Source organism: Hemiscyllium ocellatum, chromosome 23 (genome assembly GCF_020745735.1).
Source record: "Hemiscyllium ocellatum isolate sHemOce1 chromosome 23, sHemOce1.pat.X.cur, whole genome shotgun sequence".
Taxonomy (NCBI): Eukaryota; Metazoa; Chordata; class Chondrichthyes; order Orectolobiformes; family Hemiscylliidae; genus Hemiscyllium; species Hemiscyllium ocellatum.
Genome location: NC_083423.1, coordinates 15,979,554 through 16,000,865, shown reverse-complemented (window position 1 = coordinate 16,000,865; position 21,312 = coordinate 15,979,554). Strand labels below are relative to the sequence as shown.

The following is a 21,312-nucleotide window of genomic DNA, read 5'->3' as shown; positions in this document are numbered from 1 at the left end:
AGATAAAAGCTGCATTAGATAGAGAGAAATTGCAAATAGTCAGATGAGGAATTAGCACATGGCAAATAGAGTACAAACAAACTAGAGTGTAAAGATGCATAAGTGGAGCCGAACGTAATTGAATGGAAGCCATGAAGTATCATTGCCCAAGTACAGATTATCAATGATGACTTCAGGGATTCTGCCAGGAGATGAGGGATGTGAGCAGTGGATAAAACACACTTACAGATTTTGCAAAGCCTGTGAGCATGTGCAGCAGATTTCTGAGACAGCTATGAAGATCACAGTCTTATTTTGTGTCAAGTTTGAGGGGTACTCAACATCACTGCAATGCAGCCTGGGAAAAGTTGACAGTTGTAAGAATATCTGCAAACCTACTCACTGCCTTATGAATGATCCAGTCAATTTCTGTTCTTAATGTCTGTGGAACATTGGGTGTATGTGCACAATAAGTCTGTTTTTCTGCACAAAAGAGCTCTTTAGTTACCTTACTGTGGAAACATTCGATGTTGTGGGCTCAGGTTGCCAAAGAGCCCATGAGAAAGATTCTCCACAATACTTTGGAGCCCTGAGAATAAGGCCATCTCTATCCTAAGGGTTGTTCAGCTGTCTGCTTCTCAGATCTAAGAATAGTTTTGAGAAAAAAAGTGCCTGGTCACAAGGAGTGTGGTTAAAGGAGGCAGCAGGTCATGTTTGTGTAAATAGCTTGAAGAAATCACTAGATATAGAGTCTCAAAGAATACTTGGTGTTTTGTTACCTTGAGGACAGATGAGAATGGGTTCTGAGGGGCTCCTGATTATTTTAGAGCAGGAGAGAAAAGGCTCTTTTGCCCATTGAGTCTGCATTGATCTATCCACACCAATCCTATTTGCCCGCACTTGGCTCATAGCCTTGAATGTTTTGACTTTTCAAGTGTTCATTCATGTACCTTTTAAAGGCTATGAAGTTTTGTGCTTCTACTGTGCTCCCAGGCAGTGCATCCCAGGTTCTCACTATCCTCTGGATGAAAATATCTTTCCTCAAACCTTCTCTAAATATCCTGCCCTAAATTATGGCCCCTCATTATTAACCTTTCGACATCAATTAAATACCTCATCCAAGTCCTTAATGCATGTACTGTAAAGATTTGCAACCTCAGCACTGATCCTTATGGCACACCACTAGTTACAGGTTGCCATCCTGTAAATGACCCTCCCCCCCACACACCCTCCCCTTACCTCAACGCTGTCTTCTGTTTATTGCTCAAATGCCCAGGTAATGTTTGTGGATACACAACATAATGTTTACAAGCATCATTCCCTTATAGATGTCTATAAAGTATGAGTAAATAAATATATCTGCATGTAATGGGTTATAAGTATCAAGTGCAACATTTAATTCATATAGTAGTGCCTCCTCAATAAGTCATAAGTGGGTATTTCTGACGGCTTAAGCTATCCTTAGGAATACAAGATTAACAAAGTCCCCAAGCAACACCAGTGTTTGTTTCTTTTTAATTACATTCTCCTAGCAATAATACAATTCTAACAATACATTCAAAATCTGGTTAATTTCCCTTCAACAAGTGTGTGTAATAACATCTATTTACTCACTAATGAGAAACCCTGAGTATCAGTTACAGCCTTCCTCTTATCTCTGCACAGTATATTCCTAATATGAGTCTATTCATATCACATTAACACCCTACAGTTCTTGTGACTGATTTGTGCATGGTTAATATCCCTCAACCAACAACATTAGAAGCAAAAGATTATTTGATCAGAATAATAGTATAGTTTAGTGAGATGCTGCAGTGTTTTTAACGTTACAAAAATGGCTACATTTCAAAAGTAAGAACCTGTTCACAACTGTTCTGAAGGAAGCAAAACACCAAGTATTCCTTGAGGCTGTACATCATGATTTCTTCAAGCTATTTACACAAACATGACCTGCTGCCTTCTTTAACCACACTCCTTGTAACCAAGCACCTTTTTTTCTCTGAACTATTCTTATATTTGGTCTGAAAGCCACCTGAGATCTGAGAAGCAGACAGCTGAACAACCCTTGGGAGAGAGATGGCCTCATTTTCAGGGTTCCAAAGTATTGTGGGGAATCTTTCTCATGGCCTCTTTGGGAAGTGCTTTTCAAGTCCTGGAGCTACAAAAGGCACTATGTGAATTGAAGTACCCTATACTGTCAATGGTTAGTGAATAATGGTGACAGGTTAATCTGTATTAATATGTCCCAACTGTAACTGACTACTGTGTCTTCTGCATGACTTCTCATGACTGCAGAATCTGATGTGAGATCTGGATAGATGTCGACAGAACTGGATGTCCTTAAGATGGTATACCCATAAGACATAGGAACAGAAATAAGTCACTCAGCATATTGAGTCTGCTCCAACAATGAATGAGATTATGGCTGACCTGATTCATCCTCAACTCCATTTTCCTGCCTTTACCCGAAGACCTTTAACTTCCTTATGCATTAAAAATCTATCTCAGTCTTGAATACATTTAATGACCCAGACACTATGATAAACAATTCCATAAATTCACTGTCCTCAAAGAAGAAATTCCTCCTCACTTATGTTTAAAATTTGGGGGGTGGGGGGGGGCCCTCATTCGGATAGGATGCTTTTGGTGCGAGACTCACCCACTAGGGGAAACAAGCTCTCTACATGCGACCTGTCATGGAGCCTAAGAATTGTATGTGTTTCAATAAGGTTGTCTCTCATTGTTCTAAATTCCAACGTGTATAGGCTCAACCTACACAATCCTTCCTCATCAGCGAATCCTCCATGCCCAGGATCAACCTTGGGAATGTTCTTTGGACTGCCTCCAATGACTGTACATATTTCCTTAGAAGAGGGGATCAAAGCTGTTCACAGTTTTTCCGGCGTGTATAGTTTAAGCAAGACTGTCTTATTTTTATACCCCTTTCCCTTTGAAATAAAGGGCATCATTCTGTCTGCCGTCTCCATTACATGCTAAGCTTGCACAATAGCGTTTTGTGATTTGTGCACAAGAACTCCCAAACAATGTAGGAGCAAATTACTGCAGATGCTGGAATGTGCATGAATCTCTGGTGAACAGTCATCTAGACTCAAAGCGCTAACTTACTTTCTCTCCATGAATGCTGCCCGACCCACTGAGATCACCAGCACTTTTTATTTTTGGTACAGGTTCCCAAACAATGTTCCTTCTAAACAGTATGGCTATTGGTGTGCCAACATAGATCAAAGCATTCACTTACAGACCAATAAGTCTTTTCTGCGCATGTACCTTAGAGGTCTGTCAGGAGGAAAAGAAAATAAAGGGGCAATGCTGCTTCCGAATCTATGTGCTGCAGCTTTCTCCATTTAAATAATATTCAGTTCTTTTAATCTCACTACTACAGTGCATAATTCCATATTTTCCCACATTAACACTTGTTGATAATGTCTGGGAAAACATCTGCAGCTACATTACCTTTGGGAATCCTCTAAGCATGTTGTAAATTTCCTGTTGCTGGTCCTTGAAGCATACTGAATCAGATGATTAGGGATTTGTGTACAAGATGATTAGGGGTTTAGATAGGGTTGACCATGAGAACCTTTTTCCACATATGGAGTCAACTATTACGAGGGGGCAAAGCTTTAAATTAAGGGGTGTAGGTATAGGACTGATGTTAGGGGTAGATTCTTTACTCAGCGAGTCGAGTGTTCATGGAATGCCCTGCCAGGAGCAGTGGTGGACTCTCCCTCTTTATGGGCATTTAAACGGGCATTGAATAGGTATATGGAGGATAGTGGGCTAGTGTAGGTTACGTGGGCTTGGATCGGCACAACATCGAGGGCCAAAGGGCCTGTACTGTGCTGTATTTTTCTATGTTCTAGATTTTAATCCTAGCTATTGCAAATGTCAGTCAGCTGCAGTGTTCCCCTCCCAGAGAGATGGGAGGAGTCTCCTTGCTGCTGCACCCAGCACAATGAAGGATGTTATTATTTGTGATTTGGTGATGTTAATGATTTCTCACGATGAACTTCAGGTGTCTTTGTCGGAATGTTCCAGAGGTTTAACGAGACACCTCTAGCAGGTCAAGGATTCCATGCTGTTCAGTGATTTGGTAAGGATGATAGACTGAGAACGTGTGATTTTAGTATTTAGTTTAATGAGATGCTGTTCCAGACATAACCATTAAAGTGTTCATAGGCAGAACTTCTTGTCTGTCCCTTGGGAAAGGAAGGTCAAATTGTAGAAGGTCTCAAGTTGTACAGCAAGATCTAAGGCATTCGAAGGGTTCTTGAGGAGTTTGACAGTCAAATTAACACCAATATTCAAAGCCATCCTGCAACCTCATTCCCCAAAAAGATAATTCAAAGGTAAGAAAAAGGTAATTTCATTCTGTTTCCTGATCCAACATGCATTAAGTTTCCTCCTGTCCTACTTTACTAGCTGTGCTGGTCCATCATTGCTTGCTCCCTACAAAAAGTGTCTGTTTGTCCTGCTCATGTGACATGGCTGCATTATTCCCAAGATCTCCAATTCCAGACTTGGAGCAAGGTCTAAATGCTGCTCAAACACAAGATTGCTGTATTACAAACTGGCTTTATCATAGGGACACAACTTTTATTGGTTGTACTAAATCTGAAAAATTCATATTGTTCTGTGTACTGTTCTTTGTTCAAAAGCTCTGAATGAATAAGGGAACCATGGGATTGTGCCCTACCAGTGAATTCACATAATGGAACTTGGATGTCTTTGGTGAAAGTGTTCAACAGCTTTAATTCTATGAAATACACCAGTCGTATTATTGAGCTATCAGTGTGGTGCTGGAAAAGCATAGCAGGATAGCAGGTCAGGCAGCATCCAAGGAACAGGAGAATCAACATTTCAGGCAAAGGCCCTTCATCAGGAATGACGCTATGAGCCGAGGGGGTGGTGAGATAAATGGGAGGGGGTTGGGCTGGGAGGAAGGCAGCTGAGAGAATGATAGGTGGATGGAGGTGTGGTAATGTTGAGAGGTTGGAGAGGGTGGAGCAGGTAGGTGGGAAAGAAGATGGACAGATAGGACAGGTCATGAGGTGTCCTGTCTCCCCAATGTAGAGGAGACTGCATCGGGAGCAACGGATACAGTAAATAACCACGTGTGGAAGTGCAGGTGAAACTTTGATGGATGTGGAAGGCTCCTTTGGGACCTTGAACAGAGGTGAGGGGGGAGCTGTGGGTGCAGGTTTTGCAATTACTGCGGTGGTAGGTGAAGTGCGTGGATCCATTGAGGGAATAGCGGAGGGAATGATCTTTTCAGAAACTGGGTAGGAGTGGGGAGGGAAATATATCTCTGGTGGTGGAGCCCGTTTGTAGGTGACGGAAATGACGGCGGATGATGCGATGTATCTGGAGGTTGGTGGTGAGAATCGGGGGAATCTGTCCTTGTTGTGGTTGGAGGGGTGGGATTTGAGGGCAGAGGTGCAAGAAGTGGATGAGATGCGTTGGAGGGCATCATCAACCACGTAGGAGGGGAAATTGCTGTCTTTAAAGGAGGTCATCTGATGTGTTCTGTGGTGGAACTGGTCCTTCTGGGAGCAGATGTGGTGGAGGCGGAGGAATTAGGAATAAGGGGTAGCATTTTTACAGGAGGCAGGGTGGGAGGAGGTGTAGTCCAGGTAGCTGTGGGAGTCGGTGGGTTTGTAGAAGATGTCAGTGTTGAGTCGGTCACTGTTGATGGAGATGGAGAGGTCCAGGAAGGGGAGGGAGGTGTTTGATGTGGTCCAGATGAACTTAAGGTCAGGGTGGAACGTGTTGGGGAGGGTGATAAACTGTTTAATCTCTTTGTGGGACCATGAGGTGGCGCCGATACAGTCATTAATGTAGCGGAGGAAAAGGTGGGGAATGGTGCCAGTGTAACTGTGGAAGATGGGCTGTTCTACGTAACTGACAAAGAGACAGGCATAGCTGGGGCCTATGCAAGTGTCCATGGCTACCCTTTTGTCTGGAGAAAGTGGAAGGATTCAAAGGAGAAATTATTGAGGCTGAGGACCAGTTCAGCCAAACCAATGGAAGCGTCAGTGGAAGGATACTGGTGGGGATGTCAGGAAAGGAAGAAATGGAGGGCTTGGAGGCCCTTGTCATGGTGGATGGAGGTGCATAGGAATTGGATGTCCATGCTGAAGATGAGGCATTGGGGGCCCGGGAAACGAAAATCTTGGAGGAGGTGGAGGACGTCGCTGGTGTCCCGATCATATGTGGACAGTTCCTGAACCAGGAGGAATAGGACAGTATCAAAGTACATGGAGATGAGTTCGGTGGGGCAGGAGCAGGCTGAGATGATGGGTCGGCCAGGATAGTCAGGTTTGTGGATCTTGGGTCAGAGATATGGGGTTCCTGAACTATGAGGTTGGAAGCTGTGGATGGGAGATCCCCTGAGGTGATGAGACTGTGTACATCTGGAAGATGACGGTCTGGTGATGGGAGGTGAGGTTGTGGTTAAGGGGGCAGTAGGAGGACATGTTTTCAAGTTGGCACCTGGCCTCAGTGATGTGGCGGTCAGTGCGCCAAACTACCACTGCACCCCCCGCCACCCCGTCTGCTGGTTTGATGATGAGATTTGGGTTGGAGCGGAGGGCTGCGCTTTGCAAGGGTGAGAGATTGGAGGGAGTGAGGGGGGTGAGACTGGCATGGGGTGTCCAGATGGATGGGGTGTGTTGGAGGTGGGAGAAGGGATCTTCAAAAGGTAGGAGGGAGACGGTGAAAAAAGCAAGTCCAGAGGCGGAGGCAGAAGTGTTCAATGTCACAATACGCATTGAATTTGTTGATCCGGGAGTACAGGGGGATGAAGGTAAGGCCTTTGCTGAGGACTGATCGTTCATACTCAGTGAAGGGAAGATCTGGAGGGATTGTAAAGACTCGGCAGGGGCTGGGAGCTAGGACCTGGTGTAGGACTGGAGCTGGAAGTGCCGAGCCACTCCCACTCCTATCCACTTTCCAAAAAGACTATTCCTGCCGTGACTCCCTCGTCAAGTCCATGCAACCCACCAGCTCACCCTTCCCTCCCAGCACCTTCCCCTCCCACAGCAGGAATTGCGAAACCTGCGCCCACACCTCACCCCTCACCAAGGCCCCAAAGGAGCCTTCCACATCCATCAAAGTTTTACCTGCACTTCCACATGTCATTTACTGTACCCATTGCTCCCAATGCAGTCTCATCTACAGTGGGATTCAGGATACCTACTGGCACAGCACTTCAGAGAACATCTCCAGGACACATGTTCCAACCAACCCCACCGCCCTGTGGCCGAACACGTCCATTCCCTCTTCCATTCTGCCAAGGACATACAGGTCTTGGGCTTCCTCCATCGCTAGTCCCTAACCACCAGACGCCTGGAGGAAGAATGCCTCATATTCCGCCTCGGGATCCTCCAACCCCATGGCATTAATGTGGATTTCATCAGTTTCCTCATTTCCCCTCTCCCCAACTTCATTCCAGTTCCAACCTTCCAACTTGGCACCGCACTCATGACCTGTCCATCTTCCTTCCCACCCATCTGCTCCACCCTCCTTCTTACCTACCCCAATCCATCTACCTACTCCACTCTCAGCTACCTTCCCACCAGCCCCACCCCCTCCCATTTATCTCACCACCCCCACCTCAGCTCACAGCATCATTCCTGATGAAGGGCTTTTGTCTGAAATGTCGATTATCCTGCTCCTCAGATGCTGCCTGACATGTTGTACTTTTCCAGCACCACACTCTCAACTCTAATCTCCAGCATCTGTAAGTCTCACTTTCACTGTGTTGTTGAGCTATGCCACTCTGCACACATGGTAAATTCCTAGTTAGCCGTGCAATACAATTTGCACTAAGAGTACAAAAGTTCCATTGCAGGCTGTGAAAGTTATGGTTTTTTCAGTGGATCGAGTGATAACAAGTAGTTGCAGCAAATTACTTGCTCTATTTATGAGTTTTAAATATAGCAAACCAATTCAATTTGAAAATAATCAAATTAAGCCTAATTTTGTCAGATCTTGATGTATTATTGGATGAGCCTTGAGAACACCTAAATCAGCCACAAAAGGTTACAATAATCATTGAAAATCATAACCGTGGATTATAACCTTCTGCAGCTTAATTTAGGAACTGTCAAGTGTGCAAAATAACACACAGTTCTGTTTCAAAAACAGTTCTGAAACTACAAGGAATGTGACAGTCTACACATTCTGCAATATCAAAAAATGACACAACCTAGTTTGTTTATTTGAGTTTTCTTTTTCCTCTTTGAGTGAATGTTGTCCTGAAATATTACCTCAACTGCAGAATTTTGTCCCCATACATTTATTTGTGACTGAGTGTCTGGCCTTCAGACGTGTATAATGTCTGTGCCTGAGCTCATGGGTAGTTGACCATCTTCCAGGCCTCTGACAATCTTGTTCTCAAAACAATGCTCCAGAAGTAGGCACAATCGGCTATTAAGAGCTGTCTCCATGCTGCATCCAACCCACAGTTGAACTTGTAGCCTCTGTTTGATATTACCTCAGACTGTTATGGTTAGGATCGAGAGACTTTTCGAGAATAAAGAATTGGTCTCCTATGACCAACTGGTTCCCTGAGTAAAAGTTTTGCTGTACACTGTTCTCAGTAAAACTTGTGCAGCATTTTAAATTCACATTTTTCACATTATTTAATAATATGTGCGAATAAAGCTACTCATATATGGTTTTACCTTTGATGCAGCTCTACCATATATGCCAGCCTAGACTCACAAAAAACTGAATATAGTATTAATATGGCTTTCATAGCCAAAGAGATTTCGATATGGAAAATCCAACGGTTTAATAAGAGCCCTGGAGTATAAACTTGAGCCTAAAACCAGTGCTTAACAATAATGGAATAATAAAATTGGGTTAAGCCTTATGAGAGATTCTAAATACTGCACTGTCATTTACAGGCCTTGTTTATGAAATTAAAATTAGCCAAGTAACACAAGCTTTTTGTAACTTAAACGCAGGTCATTTTGAGATTCAGTTTCTTCATTGCTTCTCTAATGGACTTTTCTACTTCTATATTAGAAGTTGCAACTCAATGATGCAGTCTTAAAAGCCTCAACACCTAAAGACTCTTCCCTTGTTTCTAAATCCTGAACTTCCTCATTTCATTTTACATCATAGTCTCATTTTGTCCCAGTTCACCATAAACACCTTTCACTTATTCTGGCTAAAATTTAGTCCTTGTTTCCTATGTACTCTGCTCCATTTATGTTTCAATATTTACTTACCATCATTGACAAACCTGAAAGAGCAGTTACTTCAATTATGCTTTCATTACCTCGAAAGCATTTTAATTTATCATCCCCCTTTCCTCCCCCTCTCGTCCTCACACCCTTACACTAAAGCAAGATTGAAGACATTGGAATACTTCTTCCTTCCTAAAGGCAAACAAGATTGTCATCAAAATTTTTAAATTATTTTGAGGACCAATGGAGTAGTTGTGGAAAAACTGTTCCCGCCAGTTCTGAGATTGCAGAATAGACGGGCAGAAACAAGTTGGTCATAAACAAATCCAGTAAGTAACTTAGATGGAATTTCTTTAAACAGAAATTGCAGTTGAAACAGAGACCAATGACATATCTATATGTTTGACATGTAATGTAATACAAAGGAAAGGGAAAGTACAAAAACATTTCCCTATCCTTGAAAGACATCTGTTTAGTGATGTTCGACACCTGTAAGAATGAGTAAGGTGTCTTGGCAACCCAATGTCTTGGCAATCAATGGAGTTAAAAATGAAAAGCAAGAAACGTATGTTACTATTGACGCAGAGTGAACAACATTAACTACAGGAATAATATTAGTCAGTCTTTCATAATTGGCTGCTACCTGTAGGCAATTGTACATGTGTCCTTGTACTCCTGGAGCTTCACACACACCATATTCAAGAACTGATCAGAGTAAGCGCTCAGATCGTGCATTAGGTTCACCAGGTCCTGCATTGACTTCTCCACTACAACGGTGCTCTGTAGGGAGAAAAAAAAGCAACATCTTAACACCAACCAAAACATCAAAAGGAACAGTGCAATACATCATACAGTATTTTATCATGGAGTCAAATACTTATACAGCTATCCATTTCCCAGATGCTTGTACTGCTGTTACTTCTTACACTTCTGGTCGGTTAATACTGGTGGAAAACCCAGTTTGGAAAGAGGGTGACATGTCTGTTTATTCTTGTCACAGCCACCAATTGCCAAATCTTCATATTAACAGATTAAGAATGGGAGCTCACTGCATGGAGAATCTTAGATAGACAACAATATTCAATGATCAAATAAAAGTGTGACTTTGAACAGAGTGCTTAGGAGCTGGGTGAGTAAAGGAGACAGTGAAAAGTGGAAGGAGGAACTCCTTTCGTTATTCTAACATTTTTCACCTCTAGGAATTGGTTACTGTACTATAAGGGAAGATGATAATTGTTTAGTGAGTACCTGGTAAGTGATTAAGGTCCATTCTATTCATAAAGTTCAAAAATAGTATTGGAACTAGTGGCAAGGCTAATAAAACATCTAAAAAAAAAGTAAAAGATATAAATAAATAATTTGATTCAGTAGCTCATTAAAGCACATTAAGGATAGCAGGACAGGTATGTGTCATAGCTGCAGCATCTGGGATTCCTCAATGACAGAAAGGACAACATGTCTGCTCGAAGTATTTGCAGGTCAAGCTGCTTTAGATCTTATAAGCTGGACACCAAACTACATACATTCATGGATAAGGAAAGTTACATGGACTTAGAACGTACATTCTGAAGTCAAAATGAATGCTACGCTAGATCTCACACTGTGCACAAGATAGGATTAATTAATGAACTCAAAATGAATGTACTCTTATATAGCAGCGACTTTCCATTGAGTTTGAGGGAGACAAGAGTGGGTCCAAGAGTACTATTTCAAATTTAAACAAAGGCAATTATGACAACTCAAAAGGAGAACTAATGTAAGTGAACTGGCTAATAATGTAAAAGGATAGGTCAATAGGGATGAGGTGACATTTAAGGGGATATATGAGAATATAGAAATTTGGCATATTTGAATGAGAAAGAAAAATTTCACGCTAAGATCCACCATCTATACTGAATTTTAAAAAAAAACCAAAGACTTAATGAAAAAGTGTATCGTTTCAAAGATATGGGGCAGGTCATAAGATTGGTCAGTACATAAAGAACAATAAAAAGCTGACGAGAAGAGTAATTGGAAGGAAAAACTAGATTATGAGAGAAAGCTAGCTAGAAATATACAAACAGCTAGTTAGAGGTCTATAAACATTTAAAAAGAAAGAGAGATAATAAAGTAGGTACTATAGGAAGTGAGTTGGGATAATTGCAAACACCAAGGAGGTGAGCAAATTGCTGGAGCTGCATGTTGAAAAGTTTCCTGGTCCTGATGGACTTCATCCTGATGTCTTACAAGTTGTAGTTAGTGAGATTGCTCTGCATTAGGTTTAATTTTCAGGATTCCCTAGATTTTGGTACGGTTCCATTAGATAGGAAAACAGAGAAAAGGAAGAAGATGGAACTTTGGAAGCTAATTAAAGGTTGGTTTTGCATTTGTGATAGTGAATATATTAGAAGCTATTGTTAAAGACATTGCAGCACTTGTAATCAATTTAAAAAGTTTTTGATGGATCACGAATTTCATTCAGTAATTATTTGTTAGTTATATTCATTTTGACACGAGTTCCTTGATAATAACCTTCTTCCAAGAAAATGTATTTGAGGAAGGTACAAAATAGGAAGGAAATGCAGTGAAGTGATTTTTATTGTCCTACTTCTTATACAATGGATGAGTTCTTCAACTGTAGAAGGACTTCTCATCATTAGGATTCATATAACACAGAGAAAGGCATTCATCCTATCTTAGCTTAGACATGTAAAATGCTTGCATTTCCCAATTATAATTAGTCCTTAAATTTTTTATTCAGTCATGGGACATGGGTCCCGCTGGCTGGCCAGCATTTATTGCCCATCCCCAGTTGCCTTTAAGAAAGTGGTGAACTTGAATCACGATAGTCCATGTACTGCAGGTTGACCCACAATGCTGTTAGGGAAAAAATTTGAAGATTCTGACCCAGCGACTGAAGGAACTGCAATTAAATCAGGATGGCGAGTGGCTTGGAGGGGTATGGCAGTGGTGGCGGTGTTCCCATGTATCTGCTGCCCTTGTGGTTATGGGTTTGGAAGGTGCTGTCTCAGGATCTTGGATGAAGTTTTGCAATGCATCTTGTAGATTTTACAGACTACTGCTCCTGAAAGTCAGCAGTGGAGGGAGTAGATGTGATGCCAATCAAATGGGCTGATTTCTCCAAGATGGTGTCAAGCTTTTTGACTGTTGTTGGAGCTGCAGTCATCCAGACAAGTGAGGCCTATATTATCACTTTCCCTGATATGTGCCTTGTGGATGGTGGACAGGCTTTGGAGAGTCAGGTGGTGAGTTACTCTCTGCAGTATTCCTAGCACTTGATCTGCTCTAGTATCCACTGTGCTTACATAGCAAATACAGCTGAGTTTCTGGTCAATGGAAACCCTCAGGATATTGATCGTGGGGTTTCAGTGATGGTAACATCATTGTATGTGAAGGGGCGTTGATTAGATTGTCTTTTATTGGAGATGGTCATTGCCTGCTATTTATGTGACATGAGTTACTTGCCACCTGTCAGCCCAGATCTCGGATCTTTTCAAGTCTTTTCGCATTTCCAGAGGGACTGCTTTAGCATCTGTGTGTGTGTCTCAGTGTGTCATTGATGACGCGGCTAAAGATGTTTGGGCTTAGGACACTACCCTGAGGAACTAATTACAATTCTGTAGTTTCCTCTATCTTATTTGGAAATTTATGCTAATACTTTCATTAATACCTTTGATAAATCAGGCCTCAAGTTGCTTCTAACTTGTTTAAGCATGTGCTTCCTTGGTCAACTAGTGCACAATGCATCATGATGTTAGTGCCCCAAGTGCAAGAAATCTTTCTGTTTTCTTCTCAGTCTGTATAGTTATTGTGCTCATAGGAACAAGAAACCTGCCGCTAAACCTCATCAGCATCAGTCCATTTCAACTTGAAAAGAAACAAGCGTGGTTAGGAGGTGGCTACTCAGTCTCTCATTCTCCCACCCCAAATCTTCATTATCTTCCTATTGTGGGGAAACAATTGTTCAGTGTCTAATTACTGTGGCAGCATGACCATATATGCAGTTTTGAGATGATGCCTGCACTCTAAGCTCCTTAGTAAAGACACATTAGTGTACAAAATAATATATTGAGTGTATTGATTTTCAATAAACATATTCATATAAACCAAAGTAGTACAATCAATATTTTCATGCACCATTTTATATCCTTCTACTTCATAATTCTTTTGGAAACTACTTGGGCATAACATAACCTACTTTTGTTAGGTCAGGAACGATTGAGTCGAATGCTCTTCTTTCATTGCATTAATTCTAACACCCAGTGCTTGCTAAATCTGGCACTTGAACTAGTGTAGTTGGTACAAATTAGCATGGGCTGCTCGGCAGAGGTGCTACATGATGACTCTTGAATTTGGAACCATTCTACTATGAACTCTCAAGTGAATTTAGCCTGTTCAAGAAAAAAAAATGAAGATTTTCAAAGATATGGGATGATAATAGATGGCATAGAAAAATACAGATCAATTAGTGAGCTTGACTATCATGGCCTATCACAAAGTGATGTGGAGGGGAGATGAGTCACTTCTCCAGAAAGAGAGAGAATAAGCGGGTATGCCAAGTCATCCTGCACTGCTATCACTCTTATCAATGAATTCAAAAGCAAACCTGCAATAAGACCACCTCCTTAACTTCTGAGCAGTGAGAAAGATCTGTCTACCATCTACAAGATCTACTGCAGAAATTCACAGATTGCTTAGACAGCACCTTCTAACCCAAAACAGCTACTACCTAGGACAAGGGCAGCAGATACATGTGAACATCACTTGCAAGTTCCCCTCTAGGCCACTTGCTATCCTGACTTGGAAATACATCACTATTCCTTCAGTATTATTTGAATAAAATCCTGGAGCTTCCTCATGAATGGCACTGTGGGTCAAACTACACCAAATGAACTGCAGTGATTCAAGACGGCAGGTTACTACCACCTGCGCAAGGCCATCGAGGGATGAGCAAACAAACAATGGCCCACATCCCACAAATGAATTAGAAAATACAGAAGAATGAGGATGACACAAGTGTATTTCACAAGCTAATTATCCTTTATTTTCAAATGGCTTAAATTATGAAAATGTTTGCTAAATCCAATGGGAAATCCAACAGAAACTTCTTTATCCAGAGAGTAATTAGAATGCAGAAGATATTAGCACAGGGAATAGCTGAGATGAATAATACTGAGGAATTTCAGGGGAAACTGGTTAATTACATCAGGAAGAAATGAACAGAAGAATATGTTGATAAGATCAAAAGAAGGAGCATGGAGAAAGTTCATGTGGGGTATAGACCAGTGGGGCAAAGGGACTGTTTCTGTGCTGTAAATTCTAAGCCTATTTTTGTTTTGGTACATCCATGGCATGCGGCAAGCAGTTCGTGGCTGTTCAACTTGATGAAATAAAAGAGAAATAAACAATATTATTGCTTTTCCCCTCAAGATGCGGATTCAACTGAATTGCTGGACCACATTTCAGTCACATTGCTTTTAAGAGATTGACTCCAAAAGGTTGAAAATAGAACTCGATACCTCAATTACATTTTGGGTGAATTTCTATGATAAAACCTATGTAACTGAATATTCAATCCAGAAGCACCAGCCTAAACAATGGTGGAGCTCTGGAGACGGTGGAAATAAAATTCCTATCTCATGATGGCAAAACATAATTGAGTCTCTGCTTTAAGTACCATCAGATACAGATTCCATGATGTTGTTGAAAGTATTATTCATTTGCAATGCAGCCTCTGAGGCATTTACCAACTAATTTAATGGTTCACAGTGAGGAAAGGGGCAAGCACATTTGAATGATGCAGGACAGATAAGCATTTTCATCTGAATTCTTGTTCAACAACTTTTTTTTAGCTCACTTGCTGGCAGATAGGTGGGATCAAATATTTGCTTAGCCTTAACTACACTGGTAGTAACTGACCTTCCCCTTTTTGCCTCCACATTCTATTAAATTTACAGCTTAGATTTTTAAAGCATTGTTCATTGTTCTGACAAGGCTTATTCAGCAGGGGCACCCACTGACCCATGATGGGCATTATTCATTAAGGACTGGTCACAAATATATAAATCAATATGTCTGGAAAGGAAGCCTAAATCCATGCAGCATCTCTGAGGGGAACTGCAATTGGTCCTGATTTGTTCCACATCATGAAGTCTCACCTGTCTGCAGTATGGTACACTGCAATAATCAATTACACTGACAGGATCCTAAATGCTGCCAGTACTCAATGGGATACACTTCCTCAGCAGTGACTACCCTCTATCCCAACCACCATAGTCTGCAGAGAGATAGAGTCAAATATCGATTCTAGATCGGCTGGAAACAGCAGGGGGCACAAACAGTCAATGAGTCAGTCAAAATCTTGTAACAACTCAGAAATTAACTGTGAAGATTTGACTTGGAGAAAAGTTGATAAGCGTATGACTCAGTTATTCAGCAGACTAGGAACGTATTTCTATCATTGTCTTGGTAGCCCCTTGAAGTGAGGTGGATGCTTGCAATGGAGTTCCAGAATAAAGAGATGGAGAGGGACTGAAAGGATAAGAAGGAGAGGCAGTAGGAAATAGGTGAGACGTCAGTGAAAGTATGAGGAGTGGAAAAAGGCAAATAAAAGTTTTGGGAGAATTTTTTTAGTAAAAGTACAAAATACAGATTGCGCATCAGCAGATTGTCCATGGTTGATGAGGGGATTGCATACTTGATCTTCCTCATTGTTCTTGCACTTCTTAAAAATCATTCATGGGATGTGCATTTATCGCTGATACTTAATTGCCCAGAGGACAATCAAAAGTCATCCATATCAGTGTGGGTCTGGAGTCACATGTCGGCCAGAAAAGAAAAAGATGACAGTTTCCTTCTCTCAGGGTATTAGTGAACCAGTTGGGTTATAGAACATAGAACATAGAAAAATACAGCGCAGTACAGGCCCTTCGGCCCTCGATGTTGCACCGACCAAAGCCTACCTAACCTACACTAGCCCAATAACCTCCATATGCTTATCCAATGCCCGCTTAAATGACCATAAAGAGGGAGAGTCCACCATTGCTACTGGCAGGGCTTTCCATGAACTCACAACCCGCTGAGTAAAGAATCTACCCCTAACATCTGTCCTATACCTACCACCCCTTAATTTAAAGCTGTGTCCCCTAATAACATGGTTATTCTGACAATCAATAAAGCTTTCATGGTTATCATGAGACTCTTAATCAGAGAAATCTTTTCAAAAAGTTGAATCCAAATTGCACAACCTACCATGGCAAGATTTGAACCTGGGTTACCCATCTGCTGCACAAATATCCTTTAGGGAAGGAGTCTGCCATCCTTACCATTCTGGCATACATGCGACTCCAGACCCATAGCAATGTGGTTGACACTTAACTGCCCTCTGGGCAATTAGGGATAGGCAATAAATGCTGGCTTAGCCAGTGACTCCCTCATGCCGTAAATGAGTATAAAAACACAAATTATTACTTGGATCTCTGGATTAATGGTCTACCGATAATACCACTACAGCATTGTTTCCCCCACCATAACCTTGCTTCAAAACCAGTTACACCTTCATAGGCAGTCCAGTGAACCCTCTTTCCAGTTCAAAGTCAGTCTTCTTCAAGTAAGCTTTCAGGGTATCTTTGAGATACTTCCATTGGCCATCATGTGATCTGTGACCAGTTGTGAGATGGGAGTAGATTGTGCTTAGCTCTGGACACATGTTTTGTGCATGATGCTCTTGTTTGTGTGATGGGCCATCGAGGTGAGGTGTTAAGTCTTCCAGAGGTAGAATTGTTACTCGGTCTCGTGCTTACTCAGATATTGGCAATACAATGATCCCAGACAGAGATGTTGTTACTAAAATAGTAGTAATTGACTGCCTCCAGGTGGCATCCTGCAGCTGTATTGATGAGGTAGGTGCTTGGTACAAGTCCTGGTTTAGTCTAGAAGCATTATTTCATCTTACTGGCATTTAGATGCAGCTGTAGGGAAAACTGGATGCATTTAAACAAATGAAGAGTGACCTGCAGCTTTTCAGTGTGTAGCAGAGTAATACAGTCATCCATATACTAGAGGTCTTCAGGTTCATGCATAAGACTGTGGACTTTGCTTTTAATCTTTGGAAGTCGAAAATCATCCTGTCCAACCTGTACTCAATTTGGGTCCTGTGTGCGAGAGGACATGTCAAAGAAGGCCATGAGGACAATAAAGAAAAAAGGCTGGTGCAAGGACACATCCATGCTGGACACTGGGTTTGACAGGAAAGACATCAATTCTAAATCAATATGAGGAACTGCTGCATTAATTTCATCATGGAGATGCCTCACAACCTATAGACAGCTGGCAAAGCCTGCAATCTTCTAGTTAGCTTCCCAACTGACTGTGTCAAAAACCTTCATCAGATTGATATAGAGAGTTTGGTTTTACTTGCAACCTTTTTCTTGGATACACTGATTAGTAGAGATGGAACTCATTGTGCCTCATGGTGCTTTAGAGCTAACTAGGATTCCAGCAGAATGATTTCGGCTAATGCAAGTGAACAAAGAGGTTTGCTTTCAAGTTAATTAATAGGTTTGTGAAAGCAGCAAAGGGTGACTTGCACTGCACACAGGGAATTACATATTTTGGAATTCAATGACAAGGCATGTTTTATTATAACGTAAAGGACTTGGCGTTTTTTAACTTTTGCTTTATACAAGTGGCATACCTATTCTCAGAGAAATTGGATTTTTCCATGCAGCGTATCTATGCTGACATCATAAATACAGTCCTTTCTATTGTTCCACCAAAGCTCTGCTGCAGTTTTCTAGCTCTGCTGCAATTGGTCTTTTACTGACAATAAGGTACTCTGCACAACCATTTCTGTCATGCCAATGCCATAAGCAGGCAATGAGGTACTTAAGCGAAATGACAACTGGTTTTGTTATGGATAATATTTTTGTATTACTCAATGCAAAGGAGATCTTTCTCTCCTGCTGTGCCTCTTGAACAAAAGAAAACTCAATTTATAGTTTCCACTGAAACATGAGATTGCAACCAATCTGATTCAGAATGGTGGAAGCAGATTTAATAGTCATTTTCAAAAGGAAATTGGATTTGGCATAATTTTTTTTTCTCTGAATGATGGGATGACAGCATGAGAAAAGGATAAATTATTAGCTTGTTCAGGGAATCAATACAGGCATGATGGGCTGAATGGTCTCCTTCTGAGCTATTTTATGAACTCAAGCTGGAGTAAAATTCAGCCAGAAATTGCTGCAGCTCCTTTGCTTGGTATCTCAGTACAAAGGGGCTTATTTATATTCATATTTCAGTCGGCTAGGCAGCTAGAAAATTAATTACGGAAAAAGTTGACTCAATAATATGCTGCACAGAAGCAGTAGTGTGTTCCTTTTATGAATCAGCAAATCAGTTCCATTCCACTGGTTAAGAAAAATAAGAGAAGAAACTATAGACTAGTTGACTTAATATCTTTTGTGAGAAATTTCTAAAGTCTATAATTAAGGAAAAAGTGACTGAACACTGGATTTTTATTTTAGCTGAACCAAGGAAGTCAGCATGGATTTGTGAAGAGTCAGTCATGCCTGAGGAATCTGATTGAATTTTTGGAGAGGTGATTGAAGTAGTGGACAGGTGGATGACATGGATGTTATGCAAATAGACCTGCCAGAAGGCAATTAATAAATACAGTACTATTTGATCAAGTTGAAATTCAAGGACTTGGTTGGAAGCAGAGAGTAGGAATAATGGGTTAAACCTGAATTGGTAGGACATAGTCGTGGTCCCCACACTGACCTCTGTGAGACTTCACTAGTTACAGACCGCTATATTGAAAAAGACTCCCTTATTCCCACTCTCTGTCTTCTGCTGTCAGATGATCCTCCATCTATACCAGTACCTGCCCCTAACACCATGGGCTCTTACCTTATTTAGCAGCCTCCTTTGCAGCACCTTGTCGAAGACCTTCTGGAAATCCAAACAGATTACTTGCACTGGCTCTCCTTTGTCTAACTTGCTTGCAATCCCCCCAAAGAATTCTGACACATCAGTCAGGCATGACCTCCCTTTGACGAATCCATTCTGACTCAGATTTATTTTGCCATGCATCTCCAAGTACTCCACAATCTCATTCTGAATAACGAACTCTAAAATTTTATCCATGGCCGAGGTCAGGCTAACTGGCCTACAGTTTCCTGTCTTCTGCCTCCCTCCCTTCTTAAGTAGAGAGGTTACATTGGCAGTTTTCCATTCCTTTGGGCCCTCCCCAACTCCGATGATTCCTACTAGATCACCACCTGTACCTCCACAGTATCCTTGGCTATCGCCTTCAGACCCCTGGGGTTAGTCCATCTAGTCTGGGTGATTTACCCACCTGCAGACCTGTCAGCTTCCCCAGCATATTATCCTGGGCCACAAAACTCCTGAATTTCTTGAAGTTTTGGCATGCTCGTATTTTCCAACATGAAGACTGATGTAAATACCTTTTCAATTCCTCTGCAATTTCTTTTTTCCTCAGTGCTACTTTTCTAGTCTCATTTCCAGCAGTTGAATATTCACCAATGTCTGTTTCTTACCTTCAAGATGCAAAATAAAAACTCTTGCAATCTTCTTTTACATTACTATATTGGCTGTCCCACTCTCATAGTTGTCACCTTATCTGCTCTACCAAAGTTAGATTCCTGACCCTTTCCATACTCTCTGCCCTATTCCTCATGCTGGAAAAATCAATTACCTCTCCTGAGCCCTCTCCCACTGTGACTTTTGCTACACTTTTCCATCCAACTGAACCCCGACACACACACAATTAAAGCCCTATCGATAGCCCCAGTTATGTAATTTGCCAGGATGCCTGGCGTGCTGTGTTCTTCCAACCTCCTGTTTGTCGACATAGGACTCTGGTCCCAGCATGATTCAGGTGGGGCCCGCCCCATCTTACCCCAGTACTGTGCTAATATCCCATAACTTTTAACTCAGTTCTTCATTAATCTTTCCTCATGCATTTACCTCTTCAATCTTGTTGACCACGTGCCAATTAACTCATGGTTCAGACAGTATCTGGAGATTCTAGCCTTTTTGGTTATGTTTTTTACGTTAGTGTTAACTGCTCATTTTCCCTCATTAGAATAACTTTCCTCTTGCTACTTGTAACATTGGTACCTACATGGACCACAACTACTGGAACTTTCCTCTCCTACTCAAATTCCTCTGCAACCAAACGAAATTGCCTAACCGGGATACCAGGCTGATATCACTCTACTGAATCCTGGCCACAGAGTATTTCCCTGAGTAAACCATCTTCTTTTCTTTGATAAACACCTGGTCTTAATTTGTTTCTTTTTAAGCACATTATGTGTTAAACACATGCTGTGCAGTAGCATGCAGGCATAAAGTCACAACACTGCAGAAAAAGCCATAAGAGTAGAAGTACGCCATTCAGCCCACTGAGTTAGCTTCACCATTCAGTGAAATCATGACTGACCTGATAACCTTCCACTTCACTTTCTTGTTTTTGCCACATGGTCCATGATTCCCTTACAGAATAAAAATCAATTTCAGCCTTGTATATATTTAATGACCCGGCCTTAACAGCCCCCTGCGTAAAGAATTCTACTGATTCACAAACCACAAAGAAGAAATTCCTTCTCATCTCTGTTTTAAATGGGCAACCCCTTATTCTGAAATTATGTCCTCCAATCCTAGACTCTCCCACAAGGAGGATCCACCTTTCTGCAGCTACCCTGTTGAATCCACTAAGAATCCTTTCTGTTTCAATAAGATTGCCTCTCATTCTTCTATATTACAATGAGTACATAATAATCAATTCAACCTCTTCTCTTAAGACAGTTCTTTCATACCTGGTAACAGCCTCGTGAACCTTCTCTGGACTGCCTCCAATGCCAGCATCGCTTTCCTCAGAGAGGGGGATCAAAAGCTGTTCACAGTATTCCAGCTGTGGACTGACTGATGCCTTGTATAGTCTCAGCAAACCTCCCTACTTTTTTCATGCTATTCCGCTTGAAATAAAAGCCAAAATTCCATTTGCCTTCCCCACTAAATTGGTTAAACTTGGGACAGCTTTTTGTGATTAATGGACAAGGACTCGCAAATCCGCCATTAGAGTTTCTGTAGC

General features: G+C 41.5%; 1 protein-coding gene across 1 annotated transcript in view; it reads right to left on the bottom strand.

Moving 5' to 3' along the window:
• Positions 1-21,312, bottom strand: part of exoc4 (exocyst complex component 4) — a 582,261-nt gene that overhangs the window by 105,496 nt on the left and 455,453 nt on the right. Inside the window, exon 11 of the mRNA XM_060842705.1 lies at positions 9,838-9,974. Within this exon, the coding sequence (XP_060698688.1) occupies positions 9,838-9,974 (137 nt within the window). The remainder of the gene's footprint in view (positions 1-9,837; positions 9,975-21,312) is intronic.